This window comes from Metarhizium album (assembly GCF_000804445.1).
Source record: "Metarhizium album ARSEF 1941 chromosome Unknown scaffold_23, whole genome shotgun sequence".
In the NCBI taxonomy this organism is placed as follows: domain Eukaryota; kingdom Fungi; phylum Ascomycota; class Sordariomycetes; order Hypocreales; family Clavicipitaceae; genus Metarhizium; species Metarhizium album.
The window spans coordinates 280,860-300,542 of NW_024467597.1; the positions used below are offsets into that span (position 1 = coordinate 280,860).

Genomic DNA, 19,683 nt, shown 5'->3' on the forward strand with positions numbered 1-19,683 from the left:
TTCCGTTCCTCGTCGTGCAGTATTAGTGTTCGTTCATGGCGATCGAGAGCCCACTGCCCTAAATATAGCCTCCATCCCCCATCCCCCTGGCAGCCGCGACAGGTAACAGCTGTGGGGCTGGCCAGCCGCACCAGCTGACGCTAGTCTGTCCTTTCGTCAGGGTCCTCGGCGGGTAACGATAAACGCGCGCTTGCAATTGTCGGCCAATCCCGCGTCCGCATCCTTCAAACACTTGCCATTTCTCCGTCAACGCTCCAACTCTGCAATATCCACATCCCGCAGTTTGACATGGCATACAATGGACACATTTACGCTTTTTGTCGGCTGCGCGCCTTTTACATAGAGACGGACCCGGCGCCAACTTGGCCCCCACCGCATCTGTCCGTCCCCGCTTCTATTCGCCGAGTCTCCCTCCCGAGGTCTTCACAGCCGTGCTCTCGCGTCATCATCGCCGGCCTTTAAGCGCCTTCCATATAGAGCCATGGCATGAGCATTTTATCTTGTACCTTTTCTCTTCATCTCATTTTTCTTTTACCATCCATGCTGCTTACGGCGACGAGGCGCCTGCTGTGAACCTGGACCGAGATATGCAGTCTTTCCAAAAAGGGGGCGTGCAAGTGATGCCATGGCCGCTCCTCCAATTTCCAGGCGCCCAACTTGCGATTCTATTTTAGCGAAACCTTGGTCAGTTGCTGTCCGGAATCGACAAAGCCCCCCCCACCCCCCTATCTTGGCTATCTGCGTCTAGAAACCGACCGTCCGGCTACGAGGTATACCATGTTGGGTGTCTTCCATGTCTCTTGATAGCCGCCACTACATCGCAACCTCCCAGGGAGAATAATTCACCGTACTTGCTTGCGCACTGTTGGCGTTGGTAGCCCGTGACGACATACCACAGTGTTCCAAATGTGTCTCGGGCAATTTGAGGGCCACAGTTTTTGGCCTGGGGTCGTAAACGCCACCTCCTCCATTCCGTAGCCGCCAGGCCGCGTCAAGAATTTCCCTTTCAGCCAATATTATCGACCCGTTTCTGAGCAAGTCGACGCTTTAGACACGGGAACGTCGTTTCACTTCCAAATTCGTCTTGCGGGTTTTGTTTCATCGCTAGAGCCGCTCGTGGTGGCATTGGCCTCCATCTTTTCCCAAGCAGGGTCATGAATGAGGCTTATCGTCGTCACAAGATCTTAAAGCTGCTTCATGTCCCGTCGCCGAGGCCAGGAAGATTTGCTTCGTTTCTCCCTCACTTCCACCAGCCTCCTTTACACGGCTCTCTTGTTGTTCTTGACTTTTTTTTTTTTCCCTTTCTGTCATTCTTATTTTTCTTTCTTTTCATAATCCTATTGCTTGAGTCGGTGTCCATCTCCACATTGACCGGTTCTTTCGCTTGATACCCGGTCTTCTTTGGGCTCTTTCTCTCTCGCTCCTTGACCGTTTTGGATCATTTCTCTTTCACGGTTCGGATTTCTTATAGAGAAGTTGCATGACGTGCCTCAGGGAAGCACATGTGCAACCGTACGGCTCCCTCGCTGCCTTGTCTTAATTGATAGTGTGTCGACGTCGAGTCGACCTTTGGTCATAATTCGCAGAGCTGGCCTCTTTCGTATCGTTGCAATCCCTCTGGACGTTGCGACTGACACCCCTCCCAATTTTTGTTCTCGCTCCATACCGAAACAGACAAAATTGAAATCCTTACACAGTCAACATAATGCCTAAACATCATCGCAGTGCCAGCGGATCTCACCACTATGCGAACCAACTCTCGACCGCCATGGCCACCTCTCCCATGTACGCACAGCAGACGCAGCGGCTTCAAGTACCTCCCAGCTATTACACGATCCCGCACGGTCCGGACTCGGCCTCGCTGCAAATGTCGACGGCTCAACAAGAGTCATACGACGCTTACACCGCAGAAGCAAGTGCCCTTCCACCAACCCAGCATCGAGCGTCGTCGGGGGCTTGGAGCACCGCTGATGACAGCAAACTCGTCCAAGCCAGAGCGCAGGGGCTCAACTGGGGGCAAATCAAAGACGGATACTTCCCAACCAAGAGCGCCAATGCCTGTCGCAAGCGCCACGAGCGTCTGATGGAGCGCAAGGGCGCGGATGACTGGGACACGCGAAAGTTCCAGCAGCTGGCGAAAGAGTACATGGCCATGCGAAAGGACATTTGGAGCGGCCTGGCCGCTCGAACCGGCGAGAAGTGGAACGTGGTCGAATCCAAGGTAAGGCCCACGACACGCAAACACACAGCGTGTCCGTCACGCCGTCGAACCCATCCCCGTCAACCACGCATTGCCGAGACTCCCGCGCTGACCACGCCGTCCTCTCTCCCCCCCCCCCCCCCCAAGAACCTCCAAGCGGCCGCCCGGCAGGCCTCGCGTCGCGAACGCCTCGAGACTGGCTCTCACATGACAGGGTATGACGACGACAGCGGCATTTCCGGCATCGGCCTGACCCCCGTTGATGAACTAGACGCATCCTACAGCAGCCCTGAGACGGGCTCCTCGATGGGCGCCGCGACGCGCTCCTTCTCCTCGAGCTCCGCGCCCGGCTACCAGCTCCGAGGCCACGCGGCCGCCCACCCGCACCTCCGCCCCGTCGGCGGCCCCGGCCCCGGCCCCGGCCCCGGCGACCAGACCTCGTACGGCCTCGGCGCCTACACCGCCTCCTACGCGGTGCCCCCCCACGGCTACTCGTCCAGCGTGAGCTCGTCGGCCAGCATGAGCCACCGCTACGCCTCCCGAGGAAACAGCCCCTACCTGGACACGCAGCGGCTCGCCCACGCCGCCGAAATGGGCATCGACAGCCTGATCAACCGCTCCGCCGCGCGGTAGAGCGTGCCTCTCTCATTTCGTCTCGCCCCGTCGCCATGCTGGGTTCATCGGCTGTGCGAGCCGCTAGGCTTTTTTCCATTCCCTCGCACCTTTTACTCCTCCTCCTCCTCCTCCTCTCCTTCCCTTTCTTCTTCTTCTTCTTCTCCTTCCTCTTCTTCTTTCCTCGTATTCGTCTTTTAACTCTCCTTTTTCTTTGAATCTGCGATTTCCCCAACCGTCAAACAGCAACATCGGCCGAGAACTACAAAAGGGGCGTTCCGGATACTTGTCTCGACTTATGCCGGTCTGGCTGTGATAAAGAGACGTGGAAGAAGGGGGTCATGAATGACGAGCGTCTACGTTTCCTCTGTCGGTCTGTGCTCCGGCGCAATTTCATTACTTGTGGCGCGGCATTTGCGCGCCGTGTCCACCATGTCACGAGCGTCTTGGTCTTGGTCTTGGTCTTGGTCTTGGTCTGTCTTGGTCCGCTGGGCGGGAGGGACGCAAAGTCAGGCGTGGGTGAGTGGGCGGGTGTATACTAGATAGATTTCCGGCTTTCCCTGGTTTCCAGCATCTCCGCGCCACGAAGAGGCCCGAGAGAAAAGATATTGATTGCATTACTGTCATCACGGCCGCGGCGCGGCGGGCACGCGCATGTGTGTGGTGGTCTGGTGCTGGGCCCAAGATTCACTCGTCACCGCTGCCCTGTTGAGAAGTGCATTCATGCCCGGCAGTAGTAATTAGTTGTACGAGGACTCGCGGCCTTGCCTCACACATCCCATCTCGAGCTGTTACACTTGTTTTTTGGTTCTTTCGCTACGCATCCACCCCGACTGTCCCGGGTATGCTGTGACTAAAGTACAAAAACGAGAGGTTCTCAGAAGCCCTTTGGCGTGTGGGCGAATGGTAACAGAGCAAGGGGAGGGGGGGGCGATTCACCTCGTGCCCGTGGTGGTGGCAGCCTTGTCGGCGACATTGGCCGCCGTCATGCTCGCCATGTCCTGCAGCTCGTCCTCCTCCCACTCGCCGTCGCCGTCGTCGCCAAAGACGCCTTTCCACGCACGGCTCCACATGGCCCTTTTGTGGAGGAGCGCCAGGATCATCACGCCGGGCAGGTGCCATACGCTTGCCCAGAAGAGGCCCCGCGCGCTGCCCTTGTGGCCCTCGAATCGCCAGAACTGCACGGCTTGGTGGATGAGCCAGCCGTTGACGGGCAGACTGGTTGCCGAAAACGACCACTCCGTCACGCCGGCAGCGCAGAGACCCAGGCACAGCGGGATGAAGGCGATGCTGTAGCGGAGCGCGACGCGCGAATTGCGCGCAGGGTTGGTCCACGCGAGCATGCGGAGGCCGGCCGCCTTGTATTCCTCGCGGATGGGCCAGCTGAGGGCCATGAAGTGGGGGAACTGCCAGGCGAAAAGGAGCCCGGCGAGGAGCCAGCCGCCTATCGAAGAACCGTCGCTGGCAAGGAGGAGCTCGCGCCATGAGCCGTCGTTGGTGGCTGCTTCGCCGGCCGCCGCCGCCCAGCCCATCAGGGGTGGAATGGCTCCTACAAGCGCGCCGACCCAGGTGTTGAATGCAGTGACGGCCTTTAGTGGTGTGTATATGCCCGCATATAGGACGATGTTGGACAGACCCAAGAAGGAAACGGTGGGATTGACACCAAAATACAAGGCCCCAACGCCAGCGGCACCGGCGAGCATGGCAAACAGCGCCGCAGTGCGCGGTGACACCAGTTTTCGGACAAGCGGCCTGTTCCTTGTTCGCGACATTTTTGCGTCGGTGGCTGGTTCGTAGAGCATATTGAGAGCATTTGCACTGGCTGAGCAGAGGGCCGTGCCGGTGGTGAGGAACAGGAGTGTCAACGGGCTCAGGCTTGGCGTTTCGGTCATGGTGGGCGTGAGCATCTCGGGCACGGGGTATAGCGCATACGGAGCCATGGCCGTGAGTACAACGAGAACGGTGAGCCGCGGTTTCGAAAGCGACAGGAACACGGAGAGGATTCGGCGGAGAGAACGCGCTGGCTGCGCGGCGGCAACGTTTGTGAGTATGGTGGATGCGTTTGCTGGCAGGGCGCCATTCGCCGCGGACTCGACTGCGCTTGCCGTCACGCTCGCTTGCTTTCGGGCTCGTCTTTGACGATGCGGAGATATGCACGAGCTCAACTGAGGTGTGTCTTGGATGTTGGCTGTGAAAGTGCCCGTGGGTTGGGTTCTGGCGAGGCGCGCCGAAGTGCATGTCGAGGTCGAGGATTTCCGGAACCAGTGGTCTGGGGCGATTGAGTCGAGGCACCTGGATCGGTCAAAGGTTCGATTCGACAGAAAGAAGCCTGCGGCCGTCAGGGGACCTGGCGAGGGTCTGACACTGCTCCGAGGAGCTCGTAGGCCGCTTGATGAAGAAAGCCATCGTGAGGGTTGGCGACGGCCCAGGGCAATGATGCTGCGAACCTCGCATGTGCGATTTACGATTCGCGGTGGCTGCATAGTCGCCTGCTCTGTGCGAGCATGGCCATCTCACGGGAGGCCCAATCCACTATACCTCGTCGCTGCGAGGAATTGCGTGGATGCCGCCTTGGGTGGCCAAGTCGCGGGCTTTTGGGGCGGGAGTTACAATGACAGTGATGAGCAGCAATTTGAACATTTTTGCCGTGATGGGATCCTGGGCCTCGCCTCGCATATGGGCCGTTGCGCCACGTGTGGAGTCATGTGACGGCCAGCTTGTGATTCCGTGCCGAAGATTGATGGTTGCTTGGACAGGCTCCTCGTTGGTGAATCAGGCTGGCAATTCTTGATTCCGTCATGAATTCAAGGTTTTAGCCGGTCCAAATGGCAGCGAGTGTTGCTGACCCGGAGGTGTTGCATCAAACACCACCTCACTCCTCGGTCCATGCCGATGGCAAAGTCCCCGACTTGGTACAGTAGGAGAGGTAACAAAGTACTCGACTTGAACAGGTACTACGATACTGTGTGCCATGCTATAACTATCATTTGGCGGCATATTAACGTGTAATCGAGAGTAGGCAAACATGTTATGCCACAGACCGTGCACGACCGGCTAGACCAAGCAGAGGGTGTGAAGATGAAAGGAAGAAACGCCTTTGGAATGCTATTAGATGTCGCGGCGAGCGACCCCTACTTTGCCCCGAGCATGTAACAACTTGCTCCATCGATGCTATGTATCGTCTGGCAGCGATCCGTAAAGTTTTCAGTCGACCGCCCTTCTCTCCATCTCAAGCCTGCAACGGCACTCGGACCCGAGGAAACCCAATCCTTACCGCGCCAGCCTCGAGAGGCACCAAGTAGATTTAAAACACACCAGATGTTGCAAATGTTGCCAAACTCCAAAGCCCGCAAATTCCCCCATGTCCCAATCATGGGCAGTGTAAAAGTGACTCCATTTTCATTCACAGGCATTCGATAGCTTGCAGAAGCACATCCACGCCCTTGTCGCCGATATCCCCCTTTCCTCCCAAGAGACTGCCAATGTCGCTCAGAATGCCCAGCGGAATGTAGCATCCCGTCTTTGCTTTCTCCAGGCTCTCCTTCAAGCGGCTAGTGTGCTCCCAATCTCGGGCGGCAATCTCTGCTCTTTCGATGACCCGATCGGAAATGCCACACATAGCCGCGCAGTGCATGCCAAAACTTCCTTCAGCCACACCGTCCTCGAGTTTATACAAGAATGTAACCTTTCGTTCTCTGTCGTCTACATGAATCTGCATTCGCTTTGGTCGAATTTCCGGATGATTCTCAAACTCGGTAGCCAGGGAGTGATAGTGGGTGGCGAAGAAGCCAACACACCCAATGTGAGTTGCGACGTGATGTAGCACCGCCTGGGCAACGGCGACACCATCGTACGAGCTTGTTCCTCTACCAAGTTCATCAAGGATGACGAGGGAGCGCGGCGTGGCTTCGGACAGGATCTTCTTGGTTTCCGAGAGCTCCACGAAAAACGTAGACTGGGCGGCGAAAATGTTGTCGTTGGCTCCCAAACGGGACATGATGCGGTCGACGGGCGTAAGGCGAGCAGACACCGCCGGAACGTGGCATCCAATCTGTGCCATGATCACAGCCACACAGGACTACGGGACAAGATTGTCAGCTACACAGTCTGCATCTCACGCACTCACCACCAGGCGACTCACCATTCGCAGTACAGTCGACTTTCCGGCTGCATTGGCCCCCGTCAGCAGGTTGATTTTGGCCTCATCGCCGCCAAGCTTGATATCGTTGGGGATGAAATCATCTACAGTGTTAATCATGCATGGATGACGCAACTCTTCAAACTCAACAAAGCTGCGCTCCTCATCGAAGAATTGGGGTCTGCAAGATGGCTGTCCCAGAGAACTCGAGGCCTTGGCCAAACTGACAAGACAATCCAACTGTGCAACAATCTTGATCGCGAGCAGCCAGGTGTTGTAGTCGACATCAAACTTCTTGAACAGTCGCGACGCGGTTTCTCGGACGAGTTGGGAATGAAGCTCTTCGGCTTCTTGAAGTTCCCTGACAAGCTGGGTGAGCTGCGGAAAGTACCACCGTTTGACATCCTTTGTTGCCGACATTTGTCGCCAGTTGGAGGGGACTTTTACGCTCTTGGGAGTTTCCATCTGATAGATCTCCTTGCCGACATCGGTGAACTTGAGCGCCCGGCACTTCAGCTCCCCTTTCTTTTCACCCAGCAAATCATTCAGCTGGTCCTTAATCTGTTCCATTCGATCCAGACTGTCGTCAAAGTCTCGCTCAATACCACGGGCGGGGATTAATATCTTTTCTTCTCTGGCCTTTCGACGATCAAACGCAGTCTTCCAGTACGTCAAAGGCTCTTCCAGGTCAGGCATTGACGAAGTGAGTCGGTCAACGAGGCCATTTCCTCCCTTGAACGCTTCGAGAAAGCTCATAGTGTATCCTATTTGCTCGAACCCTTCTAGTACTCGTACAAAGTCTTCCGGCTTGCAGGCCCCGGCGTGCACACGAGAGATGAGCCGCTCCAAGTCGGGCATCTTGACGAGCTGGGATGCAAACTGTTCGCGAACCGTGGGGTCGGCGTTCAGCATGTCCACCGCATCCAGCCGCTCATTGATCCGCCGAATGTCGCACAAAGGATGAGCTACCCATTGACGGAACAATCGTTTTCCAAAGGGGGTTATGCACTTGTTAAGTAAGCTGAACAAAGTTCCCTCGGAGCCACAGTTGGACGTATTTGAGAATATTTCGAGGTTCAACAGAGTCTGTCCGTCCAGAACCAAGGTTCCATTCTTTTGGATTGGGCTGTATTTCTCAAAGTGGCCCTGAGAAAGGAGTGGTCGCTCCAACTGCAGGAACCTGAGGTACGCCACCAACGCTCCTACAGCAGACATGACCAAGTCTTCGTCCTTGTACTGCTGCAGGACTTCTGGCCAGGCATCCTCTTCACCGTCTGGTGTGCGGAAATAGTTTCCACACTTGAGTTCTCGTCTGGAAGTATCTGCATCCCAAAACTCGGTCCCAGGCTTCAAGTGTGTCCAGATTGTGGTTGGGCCGGTATTGTTTTTGAGAATCCGCAACGCCTTAGTAGAAAGTTGAGACTTTTCAATCAACAGTTCACGGGGGGAGATTTGCGCGATAAAGGTCTCAAACCTTGTGAGATCGACGTCATCAACGAACCGAGACAGCTGGAAACGTCCGGTGGCGGTGTCCGCAAAAGCAATGCCGAATGCAGGCAAATCATCAATGATTGACTCCTTGATTGCCACACAGTAGGCAGCCATATCGTCTTGAAGCATGCTGCCATCGACAAGGGTGCCGGCAGTGAGGATGCAAGACAGTTCACGGGAAATGACCTTGTCGGCCTTCTTTCCGCTCTTATCCTGGCGCTCGCGCATTTCCTTCCCAAGGTTCGTCTCCATTTGATCGACTCTTGCAACCTTGTATTGCTTTGCGATAAATTGGTTGACCCAATGATCCAATGAGCTTTCCGGAACTCCAACCATTCGCATATTGACCCTGTCGGTCATCTTGAAGTCGAATTCTTGGTGCCCTATGGTAGCATCGTTCTCATATAGCTCGTAGAACTTGCCCTTTTTGAAGAATACAATTGTATCCCACAGATTCTGTTTGATCTCCCAGTACTGCTTCTCAAACGGCGAAAACTTGTTCCAGGCCATTGGCGGAATGAAGATGGATCTGGGATCATACTCTGGGTCTGTGGGAGCACGCCTTTCCTTGTCCCTGATATTTGCCAACCACGGGTAGCGATCCTCGGGCTCTTTTGTGTGCGCCTTCTCTTTACGTTTGGGGTCTTTGGCAGCAGCACGCTCAGCAGGTGTTGTGACGGGCCGCTTTTCGGCAGACTCGGGATCATAATTCCATTGCGAAGTGGTCGATGTTGTAGGAACGTCAGTCATTGGCTCGTCCTGTTCGTCGTGGATCAAAGATTGGTCTCTGGTGTCTGCGGGTGGTGAAACGTTGGATCGTTTTCGCGCTGTTGCAGCCTTTGCAGGGCGCTTCCGCTTCTTGGACCGTGGAAGATCTTCAGAGTCATCAGGAGCGATGAAATCTCCCATGTCTACGCAATAAGCATTAACAACAAGCACGAATATTTGAGCGAGTACGCAGTAGCCACAATCTGTCTCAACGTACCCTCATCTTCCGCTTCGGACGCTGCCTCGTCCTCGTCATAATCATCCTCGTCTTTTATGGTCCGACGAGTTCGGCCACGTCTATTTTGAGACCTGCTTGAGTAGTTGAAGGGCTTTTCATCGTCGGACGATTCGGCATAGCTGACCACCTTCTTGGTCTGTGTCAGGATGGTTCCTGTGTTAACGGACAAGTCGAGGTCTTGAGGATGGGAAATGCTCACCTTTCGAGTCGGCGTGCTGGTCGCCGCTGTTCTCGGATTCGCATCGTTTGAAGGCCTCGCGCGTGGAGCCATCGCAGCAGTCTCGGCCACAGAAACAGGATCAGTGTTCTCCTCCTGCGAACTCGGCTCAATGGCGTCGCTGCTAGGGACAGGCGTGCAAAGCTTCGTCGATGGCTTCGCCGGGGGCTTGGTCGACGGCTTCGGCTTGGGAAGAGAGTTGGCCTTGGTGGTCTCTTGCAGACAATGCTGGGGATGAACCTTTTCACTGGCGGCAGGCGAGGATCTGGCGACAGGCGATGACTTTTGGAAGAAGCTCATGATGGAGCGCTGCTTTGCCGATGCAGAGGCAGAGCCAGTTGGCTGGGGTGCCGGCTTCGCGGGGGTGCGAGCCGTGCTCGAGCCGGCCTTATCGCCCGCCATGTTGATTTTCGATTTCGCGGATCAGGTCAAACGCCGAGCATCTGGAGGCGGGTTGCGAGCGTGAGTCGAGGTGCACGAAAGACGATGGCGATCTAGTTCAGCACCAATTGGATACGCTTAGGGATCAGAAAGAATTCCAAATCAATGCAAAAACACGCAAACGAGAACAGGTAAGATGCCGGTAATTCTGAAGACGGGCAATTAGAGTCATATGGGGGGGGGAGGAGAAAAACAGGACGACGACAGGAGACAGCTGGGAGGCGTGGTTGGACAGAAAAGTGCCAATTACTGGAGTCCAAGTTAAGTAACTACTCGGTACCGCGTCGCGCGTGGCGCGTTGCGTGTAGAGTGCTCAAGTGGATAAGGGCAGCACGACTTGGCGGGTGCTCCGTGCTCCGCCGCATTCGAGGTACGTACTTGTACGGAGTAGTCGAGCTACCCTGTAGTGTTGCCAGAGCCCAGAGGGTCGCCGAGCTGTACGGACCAGTGCGCTATGCTACAGACTATTCCGTGCAGCAGTATGCTTTAATATCCAAGTACTTCAGTATACAGTGATGCCTGGGAGCTGACATGGGCGGCTTGAAACCAAAACTTGGCTCGTGGTCCTGGCGACCAAGCAAAAGAGAGCACAGTCCTGTATCCAGGTGCCGCTCTAGCAAACGTCTAGCTAGACCTTGACGCCCTTGATCATCACCAATCAAGTTGATCCTTGCTGCGTGACCTCATTGAGCATTGATCACAGGTGCATGGGGGCTGTTCAAGTCATCGTGTCCGGTGCTCCGTACTCCGTAGAACATGGTATGTTGTGCTCGGTGCTATCTGCTCAAGTCTTCCATACAACCCATAAATACGGATTTCTAGATCTGTTTTTTTTTTTTCGTTGAAATGATGACAAGACGCCGACAACGCGACAGGAAAAACCTGTTCTCGACTTCGTCAGCCCAACCCTGAGAACCAGCATGACGCCTCATCATTTGGGCTCGACGTTTGTCGTGGAGTGATTGGACCCTGTTGGCCGTCGTTAGCTTGTTAGCGCTGCAACCTGCACATGTGGCTCCTTTGGGCTAGCTTTGCTCGTCGCTTGCCTGGACGGACACCTGGAGCTTGGAACCAGCAACACCTACGGAGTAAAGCTTGTTGGAGCTCGCGGCATCAGATGAAATTTGACAGCTGAGGGACGCCGGCCACCACTCCGCAGCCGCCTATTTCAGTGACTGGAGCGTGCAGCCTCCACCAAAACGTCCAAACACCCCCCTTTTCACCACCCCCCAAACGGGGGTCAGTCGCAGTGTCGCATCCATCATCACTGGAACCATACCCGCGTTGAACAACTGGACAATTCGCCTCGTCACATCCGTGGACATGGGATACGGAGTACGTAACCGGGTACCTCGTGTCTACCCAGCTATAAGACCAGTTGGGCCCTCGCCGCATTGCCCTTTATTGCCCTCGCCTTGCTAGCCGCTGCATCCTGCCTTTGCCCAAGTTATCTGAACAGTCGCCAGCCGCCATTGATCCGCCGACGTCGTCCTTGTCTGCCGAGTACAGACATATTTGTTGTCACAGTTGCGTCGAACGCTTCATGTCACTTGAAACTTGCCTTTTCTCTTCCGGTAAATACCACGCAGTCCTTACCTGGAGATGCTCTTCCCCCCGCGGGCGACCGCAATAAAGCCCACATCATCTAATTTTTCTTCGCCCTCAGCTCAACCATAATCTGCACAGCAAGGCGCAATGGAAATCCCCGGTCCTGTCAAGCCGGCCCTTCTCGGCGCCATCGCTCTGCTCGATCTTGGCTCACTCGGCCTCCTGGCGTACGGTATGTAAATGCTCGCGGAAGCAAGTCTCGACCTCACTCAGCCGTTCTCAACCAACCTGCTCACTTGCGACAATCTCGGCACAGTTGTTTATTCGTGGAGCGGCGACATCTCCTACGGCTGGGGCTACACGCGCCATTTCGACTCCCCGTCTCAGGTCAACTTCATGCTCTTCAACACCATCTGGACCATCCTTGTCCTCGTCTATCTGGGCGTTTTCCCCCGCTTCCTGAAGTCCCTGTACAAGAGCATCGCAGCTCTAGCCCTGCTGGCTATCAGCACCGTCCTCTGGTTGGTTGGCTCTATTGTGCTTGCTGTCTTCCTCGGCGCCAGCAACTGCAACGTCAATGCTGTCTGTGGCCCCTACAGGTCCGCCCAAGCTGCCACGGCCTTTGGCTTCGCCATCTGGGCCATGTTCACGGTCCTCAGCGTCTTGGAGCTCCTCGCCCTCCTCAAAAGCGGCTTCAGCTTCAAGTTCAAGAAGGGCGCCAAACCCGGCAGCACGGGAAACCAAAGGACTAGCCAGACCGCTTAGACGTACCCCGAGCCGTAGCATGCCCGACGAAGCCCGTGGGGATACCGTGCACCGTACAGTATCTCCATCTCGACCGATGAACAAGGCAATTTGGTTAGTCATTGACAAGCCGAAGCGTCATCGATGAACAGTGTGGGCATGTTCGCATTTGCGTGTTGTTTTTTTTTTCTTTTCTGTCTCTTGCTGGATGTGGTCTGTACAAGGGCCGGTAGTTGTACTTGGCAGCTATGGTGGGAAGGAGTAGATTGATACCCTCGCTCGAATTCGTTTCGTGGCGGAAAAACAACAACAACAACATTGGGCGCGACAAGGTGGCATGGTGGGAGTTGCAAGTCTGGACATGCATTTCATGCCATGAGATGCATGCGAAACCGGATGGGGGGCCCTTGGCTTCATCACGGATGAGCGTGCTTCTCTTGTCGGGGTTTGAAATTTTCGATGTTTTAGGCTACTGAAAATGAATGCAAGGCAATTTTGCTGCCCCCCCCTCCTCCAGACATATCACTACCCCAAGAAATCAATGCTGAGCGTGAGACGGAGCACCTACTGTGGCGTCGTCGGCAGACGCAACGCTTATTTCCCGAGTCCTGCGCAATTTCTCAAGCATGGCCGGCCGGCTGATCAAACGTCGACCTTGCCAGCCCCAGAGTTTCATGGATATTTCCCTAGCTCCCCCCCTGATCTGGCTCAATAATAACGTTACCTTACCTAGCCGTTCGTGCTTGTGGCGTTCAGCTGCCTGACTGCCAACGCCAAGCTGCCAATAGGCCGCCCGTTGGCCTTGCAGTTTCAAAACGTGGATGATGCCCATCTGGAACAGCATCAGCTTATGGAGTACATACCACTCGTGACACGCAGAGTTACAATGCTGGCGGTACCGGACTAGACCGGACTATTTATTAACTGGAAGTGCAAGAGGCTCAAGTTGAAAACGTACTGCGGAGAAAATCGGCTGTTTTGGCCTCAGGGCATGGCCAACAGTCTTCTCTGTTGCCGTTTATTTATTTTTTTCGTCTGGACGTTTTGAGTGTTGTTATCTGCAAGGATGCTCGCCACTTTGGAGTTGGAACAATGGGGTGGAGAAGTAGATGATGGACGAACGGAAGGACGCAATATTCGTAACGACGACGAGCTAAGTGGGTAGCTATCATGAATGAGTCTGCGGGGCTTGCCGACGCTGAATGCCTGTCCGTACACCCAAGTAGTTCAAGATGAAGCTGAGCAGTAGTAACATTGCCAAGTTGCCGAGTACAGCATGCCGATGTGAGTTTTGCACCGCTCCGCTAACCGTTGAGAGGCTTGAAGCGCACCCCCACTTGTAGCTGTAGGAACCTGGCCCCCAAAATCCCCCTCCCGCATTTACATCATTCATCAATCACGTATAACCGCAACATGAGGCATCTGTAGCGCTCGCAGTGCCACACACGACCAAAAGACGAAAAAAAAAGGGACAAAAAGGAAGCAGAGACGAAACGAAAGCGCTCTGTCAATCCTCAAACGTCAGGTGTCCGATGACGCTCTTCAAGCCGCACTCCTCGTCGTCATGGCTTCCTCGGCCTCTGCAGACGCTCCTTCTCTTCTCCTCCTAGCCTCGCCTCCAGACCCCGCAACCCCAGATGCACTTCGAGCTGCGTACCGACGTCCCTTGGCCGCCGTCATTTCTCGACTCAGCCATGAGAATAGGCCAAACACTCCCCGAGACGTAGCACCCGTTCTAGTCGTCGCCGTCGCGTCACCAGTCCTCGCAAAATCCGATGCTGCCCCAGCAAGAGAAACCCATGGCCGATCCGTAGATTGGTCGCGTTCCCAATCCCTCCTGGCCGGTCTATACGCCCTCGTGGCAGTCATTTGCGCAGAAAGGTCCATCGCCACCGATTTGGCGGCCGACGATCCCGGTGCTGTTGATGTTCGGTTGCTTCTTATTGATCATGATCAATCGTCCGCTTCGGACTATCGGCCGGGCCCCAATGGATCCTACGAGCCGAATAACACGACTGTGTTGGACTTGGCTGCTTTTGCCACCTTGGTTCGTCCGTGGAGGTGCATTTTTCATCCTAGCAGTGAAGCGGGCCATCGGCTGCACGCTGCCTATCTCAAGTACGCGTCAGGAAAACAAAGGTTCCTCCAGAGTCAACTCGTAGCCGTCGATGGTGGCCTAACTCTGTCACAACAAATTGCAAACGACGAAGCTTCTGCCCGACAACGCAAGCGTCCCGCCAAGAGCTACACCTCGGTCTGCCTCGGCGGGACATTCGACCATCTACATCCTGGTCACAAATTGTTTCTCCATGCGGCCGTTCTCTTGTTAAACCTCGAAGAGGAGTCGTCTGCTGAGAAGCCGCGATGCGAACTGGTGATTGGCATATCTAGCGACGAGTTGCTCGCCAAGAAAAAATACGCCGACCAGCTTCAGTCATGGGACGTTCGTGCCCGTTTCGTCATCAACTTCCTCGCCACGCTACTGAATTGGTGCACCACGTCAACCACGGACACGAAGGCCGTGCAGGCTGAAACCAAGGAACTGCACGCCACTTTCCGGAACGGCGCCATTCTGGTGCGATGTGTAGACTTTCACGACCTCTATGGACCCACGGTCAAGCAACAGTCAATCCAGGCACTAGTCGTCTCCGGGGAGACTCGAAGTGGTGGCCAAGCCGTCAATGACAAGAGGCACAGCCAAGGGTGGCCGATTTTGGACATTTACGAAATTGACGTGCTCGATGCCGGCATTGATTCTGTCGAGGGTGGTGGCAGTGGCAATGGCAATGGCAACGCGACGTCGAGTGCCAACTTTGAAAGCAAAATCAGCAGCACCGAGATTCGTAAGCAAAAGGCGCAGAGGCTTGCAAGCTCTCGTGTTGAACCAAGTGAGGACGTGAAGCCATAGCCATCACTGCAACGTCCCGCTTCTCTTCTCCGCGTCCTTACACCACGACTAGGACGCCCGAAAAGTCTCCGAGTTTGTTGGCGGATCTGCCGCCATCAGAACGCAAAAAGACGTGAATCTTTCTCCATTGCAGCCCGCATTGCGAGCCAGTCTTGCAGACAGCGAAAAGCTCCGCAATAAGGCTCCCTTGGTAGCAAGTCCAAACCTCAAGTTCAAAGCCGTGCCGGCAAACATGGAGCAAGGCTTAGGTCACGAGTCAATGCGGATCTCACCGGCTCTTGTTTCTACAATGTCATGGAATTCGCGGACCCAGGTGTTTGAAAGTTGTTGGGTCTATTCTGAATATCTTTGCAGATAAAAACTCGTCGGCGCGGCTGAGAGTCCTCCATGGAGGGGAACCTTGGACTGTTTACACCTGTGGAACTAAAGAATTTTCAGAATTCTAAATACAGAATGCCTCAACTGATGAGATTTACCACAGCGAATACCTTTGCCAGAGATGGCAAGAAGGCTTACTTGCGTATGCGAGCAAGGGAGTTTTAAGCGGGAATTTCCAGCCAATGTATGACGACATGACGCTGCGTGGCCGGTGGCTGTGGCCTGGGAATGCGCAATTCAAGGAGGGCGCTCCGAGGAAGTTCTGCTACTATGAAGACTCTTGTACGGAGTAATCTGCCGCGACCTCGGGGACAATGGCGACAATGGCCATTGACGGGAGCGCGCTTGCGGTAGATGGCGTACCGGCAGCATTGTACCTTTGGGTTAGTGGGGGTTTCCGCAGTGCATTTGAGATGCATTTGACCGGGATTCACGAAGATTGACACGCAAATGGTAGAAACCAAAGCCGATGCTTTGCCAGAGAAACCTCGCGACGTGGATGCAAAAGAAAATTGCAGAGTACACAAGTGCGCACGTGGACGGATCAGGCCGCGTTCAAAGCAAGCCCCAGCACCGGCACCGGCACCGGCACCGGCACCAGGTGCAACAAATAAAAGCAACCGCTGACGAAGATGCAAAAACCTCGCCTTGCCAGAAGTATCCACGATTCGCCTGGTCCAAAGAAGCTGCGGGATGGGTTACGCGTTTCAGAATTCACGGCAGAAGCGGTGAGGACGGAGTGGTTTGAGCATCGATTGGCCACGGCGGCATCGCACATGAAGCGCGTAGCCGCCGTCTCGACAGGACAGTGTTTGGCATTCAGTCTTCAACAAACACGGCATGACTGATTGATTCGCATTCGCACACTCTTTCATAGCCGCGGGCTCGCAAAACGGTTGGCTGCGAATGCATTTCCAGTTTGCCCATGAGCGACCCTTTGTCGAAAACCAATGTCGAGTGGCAGTATTAAAGCGAACAGGGTCGTGGAGCACTGCCCCCAGCCGTCTTTTGCTTTCTCTCATTGTCTCTCATTGTCTCTGAACTAAGCTGCCGCTTGTGAGCATTTGCAGAATTCCTTTGACGCCTAATTGTTTCTGTTATATAACTGTACACGTCCCGCCGCGGGACAACCAGACACGCCATTCCGATTATCGACTTTTCCACGCCGGTGCCAGACAGCCAGACTCGTCTCGAACTATCAACCACATAACTTACATACCTTGACCGCACTGAATTCAACAGCACAAATTGTCTTTGCCGCACCCCTTTTTTCTTTCCCTCTCTCTCTCTCTCTCACTTTTTCCCACATTCAGAGCAAGCACACAGCACATTTATGATGAAAAAATTCTCCAGCGCCATCAAAGCAGGCAGGCAAGTAGCCGAGTTCGGCAGCAACGTAAAAAACATGCACGAAGCGGCGAGCAGTTTCCGGGCCGCGGACAAGAAACAACTGGCCCGCAGCGCGGGGGGTTTTGCATTCAGCCAGGGCGCGGCGCACGGAAAGGGAGTCGGCAAGGCGTATCTCAAGACGATTGAGATGATTCCGTGCCTGATACTACGCGGGGTACAGCTCGTCGCCGCACTCGTCGTCATTGGCTTCTACGGCAACCGCATCAGCAGCGAAAGGGCCGGCGGCAAGGGCATCGGCGTGGTGTGGCTCTACGGCGTCGTCGTCGGCGGGCTGTCTGCCCTGACGGCGATTTTGTTCGCGTTGGCAGGGGCGGCCGGCTCGATCCCCTTTGTCGGCGGGATGCTCAAGATGCTCAAGGTGTATCGTGCGTACCCGTGGGATGCGACGCTGTGCGTGGCGTGGCTCGTGGCGTTTGGCGTGTTTGGCGGCCTGTTCATGAAGAGGGCCGACAGTGACTCGTACAGGGGGAGCAACACGGCCGAGATGAAGGCGGCCATGTGGTTCGATCTCGTGAATGCCAATTTCTGGCTCGTCTCGGCTATCTACGGCTGTTTCAAGGCGTTTGTCGCGCGCAAGGCGGACCGGATGAGGAAGCGGGCGGCGCAGAAGATGTTTGGCGACGACCCGGCTGCTGTCTAGAGAGTGCAACCGGCTGTCTGGAAATGAATGACGGGCTCAGCTGGCATCTGTTGCGGGGTTTGCGTGGGCGTTGCAGACTGGGGAGAATGCCTTTTGGTCTGTTGTACTATCTCGACCGGAGGGGGAGACGGCACATCCGGTTGGCTACGTGTATTATTTATCATTGTAACGAATTGTAACGAGTACTTTTGGTGTGCAGGACTTTTTTTTTTTTTTTTTTTTTTTTCCCCAAGTAGCAGCGGCGGACGTGACTGAAGTGGCCGAGGCGCATCGGTGCCTAGACGTCATCCTGGGGACTCCATACTCGGTACGGAGTACGGAGTAGCATCATGTCGCAACGTCTTTATCGTACAGAGTAATAACAACAATGGCTTGCAGAGTCTAATGCTGCGTCGTTGATTCTGCCCCACAGAAGAAGATGGCGCCGGGCCTCTCCGTTGATGTCCCAGCCTCTCGGTTTTGGTGCGCCGGCCAACCAGCCAGCCGCCCCGCTGCAGCCTTGCAAGTTAGTGAGTACGTACTCCGTACTCCGTGCCTCGTCTGCCAGTCACGCCCCCCCGTCTGACGCGTGTGGGGGTGCGCATGTAGCAAGAGCACGCCGTTTTGTTTTGTTTTTGTTTCGCTTGGCTTGGCTTGGCCTTTGCCGCCCGGCAGCCCGTCCAATTGGCGGTGGCAGCCATTGTTGTCGTCGTCGTCGTCGTCGTCGTCGTCGTCGTCGTCGTCGTTGTTGTTTTCCCCCTTCTCGGGTCGGTCTGGCGTCTTTATAACTTGGTACATGCTTGCGCTGCACACCCCTGATTCCCGAACTCCCCCCCTTCTCTCTTTGCATTCCATTCCTTACATGCCACCACCTCGGCACGCTGTTTGTTGCGTCGTCGCCTTCCCTGGGCAGAGCCTCAAACACCCGCACACCGAGGGGCGTCGGTCGCCTCGGAGCCCGCGTTGCCCGTCATGATATTCGCACTCTTCTTCGTCTGCACGCGCATCTCCCAGATTGTCACACTGGTAAGCTCCGTCGGCGACGCCGCCCCGTCCACGTCCACGTCCACGTCCACGCCGCGCTGACGCGACGATGCGCCTCTCCAGATCCCGGCCATGGGCATGCTCGCCTGGTTCATCAACGTCTTCGTCGGCCACAACGCGCTGACGCCCGACCCCATCCTCATCCTCTTCATCCTCGTCGTCCTCGCGCTCGCCTGGGCCGTCTTCACCCTCCTCAGCTACCGCCGCTCGTCGGCCAGCGCGCGCTTCGTCTGCCTCGTCGACGCCTGCTTCATGGGCGCCCTCATCGCCGGCGTCTACGAGATGCGAGGCATCGCCGACGCGACGTGCTCCTCGAGCCCCGACGCCGGCTCCGTCTGGTTCGCGCCCGCCCACGTCCCCGTCCCCAACTGGGGCTGGGAGGCGGACAAGCCGTGCGCCATGCTCAAGGCCAGCTGGGCCTTTGCCATTATGAACATTGTCTTCTTTGCCGCCACGGCCCTTGCCGCCTACAGCCACGGCGACGAGCTGGCCTACGGCGGCGCCCGGCGCGAGATCGTCGTCGAGCGCCGCCGCCACCACCACCACCACCATTCCAGCCGTCACGGGCATCGTCGCCGCAGCCGCTCCGGCGGGTCTCGCCGCAGCAGCCACCGGAGCCCGCACTCTCATCGGAGGGTCTACGTCTGAGCCGACAGACGCACGTCTTGGTCTCGACCGCGAAACGCCCCTTGCGCCTGGGAGACGACGGTGGTTGGAGCCTGCAGGCCTGCGTACTGTGCCCCGAGCACATGTTTGCGATGCGCCTTGCCCTTGAAGGTTTATTACGCTGTGCTTTGTCCGGCTCGCGGATGGATACTTGGATACCTCACGGATGTACATGTCACCACGTCAGCGACATAAGCGTTGATGATGATGATGATGATGACGATGATGATGGAATGCTGACACTTCATGTACGCGATGAAA

General features: G+C 55.8%; 7 protein-coding genes across 7 annotated transcripts; 5 read left to right on the plus strand and 2 right to left on the minus strand.

The window, feature by feature from the left end:
• Positions 1 to 1,768: 1,768 nt before the first annotated feature.
• Positions 1,769 to 2,833, plus strand: MAM_06738 (myb family transcription factor; the record flags this gene model as incomplete). The annotated part of the gene is made up of 1 exon (XM_040825536.1): positions 1,769 to 2,833. The coding sequence occupies one exon, from the start codon at positions 1,769 to 1,771 to the stop codon at positions 2,831 to 2,833; it is 1,065 nt and encodes a 354-aa protein (XP_040676527.1).
• Positions 2,834 to 3,747: 914 nt separating this feature from the next.
• Positions 3,748 to 5,295, minus strand: MAM_06739 (protoheme IX farnesyltransferase; the record flags this gene model as incomplete). The annotated part of the gene is made up of 1 exon (XM_040825537.1): positions 3,748 to 5,295. The coding sequence occupies one exon, from the start codon at positions 5,293 to 5,295 to the stop codon at positions 3,748 to 3,750; it is 1,548 nt and encodes a 515-aa protein (XP_040676528.1).
• A 920-nt stretch (positions 5,296 to 6,215) lies between these two features.
• On the minus strand, positions 6,216 to 10,066 carry MAM_06740 (DNA mismatch repair protein msh6; the record flags this gene model as incomplete). Its single annotated transcript, XM_040825538.1, has 3 exons — positions 6,216 to 6,890; positions 6,954 to 9,352; positions 9,427 to 10,066. The coding sequence occupies 3 exons, from the start codon at positions 10,064 to 10,066 to the stop codon at positions 6,216 to 6,218; spliced, it is 3,714 nt and encodes a 1,237-aa protein (XP_040676529.1).
• Positions 10,067 to 11,800: 1,734 nt separating this feature from the next.
• Positions 11,801 to 12,418, plus strand: MAM_06741 (MARVEL-like domain protein; the record flags this gene model as incomplete). The annotated part of the gene is made up of 2 exons (XM_040825539.1): positions 11,801 to 11,885; positions 11,970 to 12,418. 2 exons carry the CDS (start codon positions 11,801 to 11,803, stop codon positions 12,416 to 12,418), a joined length of 534 nt encoding a protein of 177 aa, XP_040676530.1.
• A 1,543-nt stretch (positions 12,419 to 13,961) lies between these two features.
• Positions 13,962 to 15,305, plus strand: MAM_06742 (pantetheine-phosphate adenylyltransferase family protein; the record flags this gene model as incomplete). The annotated part of the gene is made up of 1 exon (XM_040825540.1): positions 13,962 to 15,305. One exon carries the CDS (start codon positions 13,962 to 13,964, stop codon positions 15,303 to 15,305), a length of 1,344 nt encoding a protein of 447 aa, XP_040676531.1.
• Positions 15,306 to 17,088: 1,783 nt separating this feature from the next.
• Positions 17,089 to 17,733, plus strand: MAM_06743 (uncharacterized protein; the record flags this gene model as incomplete). Its single annotated transcript, XM_040825541.1, has 1 exon — positions 17,089 to 17,733. One exon carries the CDS (start codon positions 17,089 to 17,091, stop codon positions 17,731 to 17,733), a length of 645 nt encoding a protein of 214 aa, XP_040676532.1.
• A 951-nt stretch (positions 17,734 to 18,684) lies between these two features.
• On the plus strand, positions 18,685 to 19,404 carry MAM_06744 (uncharacterized protein; the record flags this gene model as incomplete). The annotated part of the gene is made up of 2 exons (XM_040825542.1): positions 18,685 to 18,738; positions 18,820 to 19,404. 2 exons carry the CDS (start codon positions 18,685 to 18,687, stop codon positions 19,402 to 19,404), a joined length of 639 nt encoding a protein of 212 aa, XP_040676533.1.
• Between the last annotated feature and the right edge of the window lie 279 nt (positions 19,405 to 19,683).